This window comes from Fonticula alba (assembly GCF_000388065.1).
Source record: "Fonticula alba strain ATCC 38817 unplaced genomic scaffold supercont2.10, whole genome shotgun sequence".
Taxonomy (NCBI): domain Eukaryota; order Rotosphaerida; family Fonticulaceae; genus Fonticula; species Fonticula alba.
Genome location: NW_009242980.1, coordinates 542,156 through 551,107, shown reverse-complemented (window position 1 = coordinate 551,107; position 8,952 = coordinate 542,156). Strand labels below are relative to the sequence as shown.

The 8,952-nt window shown below is 71.9% G+C and overlaps 2 protein-coding genes across 2 annotated transcripts in view; both read right to left on the bottom strand.

Moving 5' to 3' along the window:
- Positions 1-1,075: 1,075 nt before the first annotated feature.
- H696_05408 (TKL protein kinase) lies at positions 1,076-7,998 on the bottom strand (the record flags this gene model as incomplete). The annotated part of the gene is made up of 4 exons (XM_009499241.1): positions 1,076-2,017; positions 2,146-2,252; positions 2,322-6,422; positions 6,615-7,998. 4 exons carry the CDS (start codon positions 7,996-7,998, stop codon positions 1,076-1,078), a joined length of 6,534 nt encoding a protein of 2,177 aa, XP_009497516.1.
- Positions 7,999-8,426: 428 nt separating this feature from the next.
- H696_05407 (TKL protein kinase) overlaps positions 8,427-8,952 on the bottom strand; it is a gene marked incomplete at its 3' end in the record, with an annotated part of 7,325 nt that continues 6,799 nt past the window's right edge. The window contains exon 6 of the mRNA XM_009499240.1: positions 8,427-8,948. Coding sequence (XP_009497515.1) covers positions 8,427-8,948 — 522 coding nt within the window. The remainder of the gene's footprint in view (positions 8,949-8,952) is intronic.

Genomic DNA, 8,952 nt, shown 5'->3' with positions numbered 1-8,952 from the left:
GGGGGGGGGGGGGGGCTTGTGTGCGGGACGATCGGACACGCCATGGTGGAGCGCCAGCACAAGAGGTATGTTTCCGGATGCCGGGCATGGCCTGGGGCCAGCCAACACAGGGGCATATCTTCCGCTGCGCGCCCGGACCGCGGTGAGGGCGGGGTCAAGGCCGAGACAGGGGGGCACAGAGGGAGGGGGGGGGAGGGGGGGGGGGAACGGGAGGCGGACCAATCACAATGTGCACCAAGCGAACAATCGTTTGATCGCCCTCTCCCGGGAGACAACCCGGTCTGCTGCGTGTCGGGGCGCGCCCATGTTCCTGCTGTGTTTGTTGTTGTTGTTGTTGCTGTTTTTTTATCCTCGCATTTGACTAGTGCCTCGGTCTCGTACACGGCCCCGCGGGCCCCGTCGGTCAGGAGGAATTCGCCTGGCGGCGGTGCCCGCACCCAGCATCATAACCGGGCCTCTCCGATCGCCGACAATGGCTTGCACATTGGTAGGCCAATGATCGGCCCTGCGGGAAGGGGCACGCGCGCGCGCGCGCGGTAGATGAAGGCCCACCCCGCCGGGCACCTTCCACACCATGTGTATCCCATATCATATTTAGGCCTCTATTTTGGTGCTTTTTGTCCCGCCCCGTGCCCAAACGCGCCCCAGGCAGACCAACACAGATGGGCCAACAGGTATGTGCATGTTCATGCAAACACAGCAGCGGGGGTCACGCACCGTGCGGTTTCCCACCAGGGTTTCGAGCACAGTAGTGCCAACGAACGGGGCAGGTCCGTGACCGACGCCGGCGATCGTAACGGACGATACACACACACAGGCAGGTCGGGTGTCCCCGGTCTCAGTCCAGGCCACGGGTTGTTGGGGGCTGCCGCGTCCACATGGTGTTGCTCCGGTGATCTGTGCATGTGCGAGCGGGCGTCGGCGCGCGTGTGTGTGTGTGTATGCGTGGGTGTATTAGGCGCGCACGCGCGCGCGCTCAGGCATGCCTGTATCCCCCCCTCCGAGAGCATTCTGCTGCCCGCGCCAAAGAGTCAGGGGGAGGTGCGCGCGCGCGCTCACACACACACAAGCCCCATCAGTTCAGAAAGGCCACCTGTGTGGCCACCTGCTGGCGAAGGGAGGCGGCCAAGGGCCGGGTGTGGCCATTCGAGTCCCAGGCCATGTGGAGCAGGTCCGCCAGCGGCCCGTGGAGGCCGTCCGCCGGGGGACGGACCCCGGCCAGCACGCCGGAGCTGATCTGCTCGAAGGTCCTCCCCTGCCAGGGGACCGTGCGCGTGAGGCACTCCCACAGCATGACGGCCGCGCTGTAGATGTCCCCCGGGAGCAGGAGTTCCGGGTCCAGCGGGCGCTTCCGGTGGAAGGCGGCCAGCGCCTCGGGCGCCGCGTACCGCGCCGTCATGGCGTTCAGCTCCGGCGCCTGGCTCACCAGGGTGGACGACCGGTCGGCGTTCAGGTTCCGGCTGGTGCCCAGGTCGCCGAGGGCCGCGCGCCAGCCGCCGTCCGGGCGCTGGCTGGCAAACACGTTGCCCGGCTTCAGGTCCCGGTGGGCGATGCCCTGCGCGTGCATGGCCTCCAGCCCGGAGGCCCACTGCTGGCAGATGTCCAGGATGGCGCCCTGGTCCAGGGGAACGTCCGAGTGCAGCAGCGTGGCCAGGTCCGTGTCAAAGCGCTCCATCACCAGGGCCGGCGGCTGGTCGCTGTAGCCGTACAGCCGGACGATGTTCGGCGCGTCGCGCAGCAGCCACATCAGGGCCACCTCGTTCTGGAAGAGGGTCACCTGGGTGGGGTTCATGCGCTCGGCCTTCAGCTGCTTGATGGCCACGGTGCCCGGGCAGCCCAGCCGGTCGGAGATGCCGGCCCCGACGGCGCGCGCCGCGTAGACCGACGCCTGGGTCCCGGCGCCCAGCTGCTCCTCGTTCAGCGGGGCGAAGTCGCTGGCGATGCTCACCAAGATGCTGCCGGGGAGCGACAGCTCCAGCATGGTGTTCATCACGGTGGCGTCCTCGTCATCGTCGGTCTGCGCATTACGTGGCCAGCGGGGTCGGTGGCCGGTGGCCAGTGGGGTCAGTGGGGTCGGTGGGGTCAGTGGGGTCAGTGGGGTCGGTGGTTGGCTGAGTTCCGCGACAGGCCGGGGGGAGAGCGCACCTTGGTCGGGGCGCCGCGCTGGCGGCGCAGCCGCAGCAGCAGGAACAGCACCAGCAGCAGGAGCAGGAGCAGGAGCAGCAGCCCCAGGCCGATGCCCAGGCCGAGGGCTGTGTTCAGTGAGGCGGTGGTCAGCACACGGCAAGGGGGCGCAAATCAAAAGTGGTGCTCGCACGTACCGAGGCGGCGACCGGCAGACGTGCTGCTAGTGCACTCCTCCTCCCCGGGCCCGGTGCACGTCTTGCAGTTGGCGTGGCAGGGCGCGCAGGCCGGCGCCGGCGCGTCGCGATCCACGAACGTCCCGCCCGGGCAGCTGGCCACACACGAGCCACCGCTCAGCAGGTGCGAGGAGATGCACCGGTCGCAGCGGTCGGCCTCCGGGCAGACCAGCTCCCCGTCCGGGCCGAAGGCACACGCCGGGGTGCCTGGCCCGGCGGCGCACCGCTCGCAGCCGGCCGGACAAGCGAGGCACACCCGCCCTGGCAGGGGGGGCGCCGCGGCCGGGAACTCGACCGCGGCCAGCCCGCCGGCCGGACAGGCGCTCAGGCATACCCCATCGCCCGCATGCAGCCAGGCATCCGGGTCCATGCACGAGGTGCAGTGCTCGGCCGCGCCGAAGCATGCCCGGCAGGAGGGGCCGCATGGGGCGCAGGTGCCGGAGCCCGTGCTGTACTCGCCGGCCGGGCAGCTGGCAGCACATGCCCCGGTCGACGGGGACAGGACGAAGCCGCCCTCGCACAGCTGGCAGGAGGGAGTGCATGCAGAGGCGCCAGCCGCGGTGGCGATGCATCGGGCGCACCTGCTTGGACAAGCCTCGCATGCTCGCGATGCGCTGCATGCAAACGCCGCGCCGAGGCAGCTTTTCACACACTCGCCCTGCTGCAAAAGCCACGTCTCCGGGCAGTCGGTGCACTGGTCGGCGGCCGCCCCGGCGCAGGCCAGGCAGGACCCATGGCAGGCGCGACATGTCCGGTCGGCCTCGGCAAAATACCCGGCTGGGCAGCTGGTCAGGCATGCGTTGCCATGCATGACCCGGTCCGCCGGGCAGGCCGTGCACTCGGCGGCCCCGGGCCCGGAGCAGGCGCCGCAGGTCGGACTGCATGGCAGACATGTTTCGCCGCTGTGGAAGGTGCCGGCCGGGCAGGTGGCCAGGCAGCGGCCGTCCACCAGAAGTGGGGAGTTCCCATCGCAGGTGAGGCAGTGCTCCGGCTCCGGGCCGTAGCAGGTCCCGCAGGACTCGTGGCAGGTGGTGCACACCCCGCCCGTGGCCAGGGAGCCCGCCGGGCAGGAGCTCACGCAGGCCGGGCCGGCCAGCAGCCACCCGCGCTCGCACAGGGCGCAGGTGGTTGCGTTGTGCGGGCAGCTGGAGCAGTGCTCCGTGCACTGGCGGCAGCCGCTGGCCGAGGTGTGGTACCCCACCGGGCAGGCCCCGGCGCAGCGCGAGGGCCACTGCTCGGCCGGCAGAGGATACAGATCCCCCGGGCAGCCGGTGCACTCGGTGCTCCGGACCCCGGCGCACTCGGAGCACGAGGGGTGGCAGGCCAGGCACCGGTCGGCCACGGCCACATGCCCGGCCGCGCAGGCCTGCACGCAGTCGTCGCCCTGCAGCACGGCCCCGGCGCACCGCCAGCAGTCCTTGTCCGAAGGGCCGTTGCACGTGGCACAAGCACCGTCACAAGGCAGGCAATCAACACCCGCACGATACTCGCTGTCCAGGCAGCCGGACACGCAGGTCCCCACGCCGGGGGCCGCCTCGACAAGCTCCAGCCCCGCGTCGCAGCCGGTGCACTGGTCGGCCCCGTCGCCGGCACACGTCCGACAGCTGACGTCGCACGGCTGGCACGACTCGCCGTTGCTGAACATCCCGGCCGGGCAGTCGGCGACACACTGCCCGTTGGGGTCCAGCACGAGGCCGGCCCCGCACACCAGGCAGCCGCTCGCCCTGCAGGAGGCGCACCCCAGCTCACAGGGGACGCATGTGCCAGTGGCGCCGGCCGCCGGCGCGGGGCCGGACCAGCGGAAGCCGGCCGCACACACCTGGCACCGGTCGGCCGCCTGGTCGCACAGGGCACAGCTCACATCGCACGCGGCACACCGGCCAGCGCCGACATACTCGCCCGGGGCGCAGGTGCTGCCGCACAGCGAGGGCGCCTGGGGGTCCAGGAACACCAGGCCCGCCATGCAGGAGCCACAGCTGGAGGCATTGTCGCACGTGGCGCAGGACGCATCGCACCGGGCACACCCGACGGCGGGCCCCCCCCAAAAGTGCTTCGGGGCACATGTGCTGCAGCTGTCCGGGAGAGTGCAATGCAAGCAGCCGGCCGGGCAAGCCCGGCAGGTGGCCGACGCATCCGGGAAGAAGCCCTCCGGGCAGGCCCCCAGGCAGACCCCCTCGAGCAGGAAGGCCCCCGGAAGGCAGGCGGCACACTGGAGCGGGTCCGCAGGGAGGGAGCAGGTGGCGCACGAGGCGTGACACTGGCCGCAGCCGCCGGCCGAGGGGGTGGCCGGCTGGGGGAGGGCCCAGCCGGGGGCACACATCGCGCACACCGGCCGATAGCCAAGCCCCTCGGGAGCCACCTGGCACTGGGTGCAGGGCTGCTGGCAGGCACACTCGCCGGGCCCGGGGGCCGACGCCACCGGGCCGTCGCACCGGTCCAGGCAGTGGGCCTCCTGGCCCGCGAGCCAGTACCGGCACTCGGTGCACATGTCGGCCCCGGGGCCGAGGCAGGTGATGCACGCCTGGTCGCATTGCCGGCACTCCGGCCCATAGGTCCCCGGGGGGCAGGCCACCGGCGCCAGGCGGATGGTCCAGCCGGGCCCCGGCTGGGAGCCCTGCATGCCGGGGACCAGGATGAGCACGCCGCCGGGGGGAGCCGCCCCCGGGGAGGCCGCCAGCGGCAGGGCCCCCACCGACACACGGTCCAGGCTGGCCAGCGGCGGGTCCAGGCCGATGAAGCGAGCCGGCTGCGGCCAGCAGGTGCGCCCCGGAGGCCGGCCACAGTGGACCAGCGCCACGCCCACAAGCTCCGGCGTCAGGAGAACCAGCAGCCCGGGCACGTCTGCCGACCAGGGGACCGGCAGGGCGAAGGTCCGGAAGGCGGGCAGCACATTGGCCGAGCCCGGGTCCAGGTGGCCCAGCACATGGATTGCCAGCGGCAGGTCGGCACTCCGGCCATGGGGGAGCCCGCCGAAGGGCAGATGCCCGACCACCCACCTGGCCAGGCCCCCGGGGCCGGGCTGGGCCCCGGACAGGAAAAGCTCCCCGGTCGGGGCGCCGGGCCGGATGCCCGGCAGAAGCACCGGCTCCAGGTGCCGCGGGTCGGGCTGCATGGGGTCCGGGGCCCGGAGCGCCAGCAGGCGCCGGGCAACCTGGGTCCGCGGGTCGCTGCCCAGCAGCAGGTCCAGCGGCTGCAGGACGACCGACCGGCTGTCGGCCAGGTGCATCAGCAGCCACTCGTCGGTGGACTGGGTGGCCCGCATGCCCGGCAGCAGGACCGGATGCCAGGAGACGGGAGCCAGGCTTTGCAGGTGGCTGGTGCCGGTTTGGGGGTCGATGGTCAGGAGCCGCAGCTGGCCGGCGGCTGTCAGCATGGACACCCGGCGGGCCGACACCTGCCGCAGGGAGGCACACTGACCGAAGCCCGAGTGGTGATTCGAGGGCAGGGACTCCACCAAGGTGCAGGGGAGGGTGTTGCTGCTATCCGCGGCGGCGCAGGCCATCTGCCTGACATAGAGAGACCCATTCTCCTGACAGGCCACCACCCGGGAAACCATCCTGCCATTTGCATCCAGAGCCGGCGGCAGCTCTACCGCCGCGAAGAAGGCCTCGGACAGGGTCCCGGCCGCTGGACAGGGCAGGGCAGTGGTGAGGACCCCGCCGGGGGGGGCCGGATTTGGCCGGATCCACTCCGGCGGTGAGTCACTCCCACTCAGGGCCAGGAGGTTGCCCGCCAGCTGGGAGACCGGCGTGTCGGCCGCGTACAGGCGGCATTGGCCATTTTCCACGTGGACGTACGACCGGAAGACCACCAGCGCCGGAGCTTGGGCGTGGGCCAGTGGCTGGGGCGCCGACGGGCTGGCCTGCGCCATGGCCGCCGGCGGCACACAGCGAGTCCCCCCGGCGTCCGGCACGAAGCCCGGGCTGCACGCCACCACGCAGGCATCCTTCCCGGAGGCCGGGACCATCTGCAGCAGCCGGGGCGCCTGGCAAACGAGGCAATCCCCGGCCAGGGAGCACACCTCGCACATGGCCGACGAGCAGGGGCTGCAGGAGCCGGTCGCTGTGGGAGCCCCACCGGCGGGAGGTCCGGTTAGTCGAGCGTGTGGCGCATGCAAGGGGGCCCATGGGCCAGAAGACCGGGGCAAGGGCAGCCCCGGACCCCCGGGAGGGAGCCCAGGGCGGGCGACCCGGTGGCGACGCGGGGGGCGCGGGGCCGGGGGCGGGGGCGGGGACAGGAGGTGGGCAGACGCACCATGGCTCGGCATGAAGAAGCCAGCGGCGCAGGCCCCGCACAGGGACGCGGGCATGTTCAGCGGCGAGAGGGCACGCCCGGGGGAGCATGTGTACCCGTCATCGGAGGCAAGGTGCCAGAAGTCCGGGCTGTCGCAGGAAACCGTGGAGTCGCCCTGGCAGAAGGCCTGGTAGTGGAAGTAGGCCGTCTGCCGGTCGGTCAGCGCCTCCTGCGGGGCGGCCGACCCGCCGGCCATGGCAAGGTACATGACCTGCAGGGCCTCGGGCGCGGTGAGGCCGGGCGGCAGCAGGACCGCTTGCCAGGGGTCGGGCTCGTTGGCGGCCAGGAACACCCGGTACATGGCACCGGTTGCGGCATCGCCGACGAGCAGCCAGTCCGTCGGGGGGTGCGCGAACAGCTCCCCACCCGGGGGCGGCCTTAGCCGGAGGTCGGCCATCGGCCCGCCGGGAGGGGCAAGCTGGTGGCCCCCCGCGCAGTTCCAGGCCAAGTCGATCTCCGGGCATATGTGGATGGTCTGCTGCTGCTGCTGCTGCTGCTGCAGGACCAGCACCAGGCCGTCGTAGTTCGTGTTGGGCATCTTGACAACGGCCAAGTCCGACACATGGCCCGGCAGGGGAAGATGGCCCACAGGCTGCAGGGGGCCCGCGCCGCCGGGCTCGAAGAAGTACACCCCGTCTTGGAGGGCCACCTGGATGGCCGGCCTGCGGCTGATCCGGGCGGTGATGGGGCCGGTCACCGAGCCGGGCACCGCTAGCTTCCGCTCCATCAGCTGGACCGACAGCTGGAGGAGGTACAGCGCGTTGGAGTCAGTGGCACGCACTACCACCAGAACCTGGAGCGGCGCGAGGGCCAGGTAGTCCAGCACGTCGACCGGGCCGGCCGTCATATCGAAGGTGAGCCACTCGCCATCCTTGAAAAGGCCCGCCCAGGTGGCGGCAAAGGCCAAGAATGCCGGCCCGCTGTCCGACGCGGCCAGCACCAGCCGATACGGCCCGGGCCGGGTGATGGCCTTGCCCATCTCGAGGGTCGGGGTGGCCGAGAAAAAGGCCCCGCTCCGAGCCTGGCTGTTGATGGCGTACTGGATGCCGGCCTGCTGGTGGATGGCCACATGGCCGTCGGCCTGGAAGACGGCCAGGTAGCTCAAGCCCGAGGTGTCTTGCCTGCCGAAAAAGCCGATGGCATCGTCCGGGCTCCGGATCCCGGGGAACAGGGGCACCGGCGCCCGGTACAGGGGGGCCGGGTCCCGCAAGCCGGCCGCCGCCGCGGCGGTGCCCGACTCCGGCTGGCAGAGCGCCAGCAGCTGGAGCAGGACCAGGGCCGCCAAGAGGACCGACTGCCGGCCGGGCCAGCCTCGGCGCCCGTGCGGTGCACGGGGGGGGGCCATCCTGCCCGGCTGCAGGGGCGGCACACGGTAACAGCCACGCGGCAACGAGGGCCGGGCGGCGTGTGGAGGAGGTGGAAAAGGGCACGGAACGGGGGGAGGCGCAGGGGGAGCGCGGGGGGGGGGGGGGGGGGCACTTTGCGGGACATGCTCCGGGCACAACCCCGCCGGGAAGGGCGCAGAAATAGGCGAGGTCGGCCGGATCCGGGCCGCGGCCGCCCTCGCTACCTTTCCAAATACCTGTCCAAGCGCCAGCCCCGCGAGCCACCACCACTTATACACACAGACACGGATGCGCCGGCCCGCGGCAGCCGCGCCGGAAGGGCGAATTGTCCGCGGGCGGAGATGGACCGGCCGAGGTGCCAACCCTTGTACACCGAAGCACGCTCCCGGGCGATCTGTGTGTATTGGGTGTCCCCGGCTGGGCGGCTCTAGGGCTGGTTAGCACCCATCAGGGCGGTCATGGCGACCTTCTGCCGGAGGGCGGCGGCCGGTGGCCGGGCGTGCGGGTTGGCGTCCCACGCCAGCGGCAGCAGGTCCGCCAGCGGCCCGTCAAAGGAGATGGCCGGCCGCTCGCCGGCCAGCACATGCGCGGCGATCTCATCGAAGAAGGACCCCTCCCAGGGGACCGTGCGCGTGAGGCACTCCCACAGCATGACGGCCGCGCTGTAGATGTCCCCCGGGAGGAGGAGCTCGCGATCGAGCGGGCGCTTCCGCTGGAAGGCGGCCAGCACCTCCGGGGCGGCGTACCGCGCCGTCATGGCGTTCAGCTCCGGCGCCTGGCTTACGAGGGTGGACGACCGGTCGGTGTTCAGGTTGCGCGAGGTGCCCAAATCGCCGAGGGCTGCGCGCCAGCCCCCGTCCAGGCGCTGGCTGACAAAAACGTTGCCCGGCTTCAGGTCCCGGTGGGCGATCCCCTGCGCATGCATGGCCTCCAGCCCGGAGGCCCACTGCTGG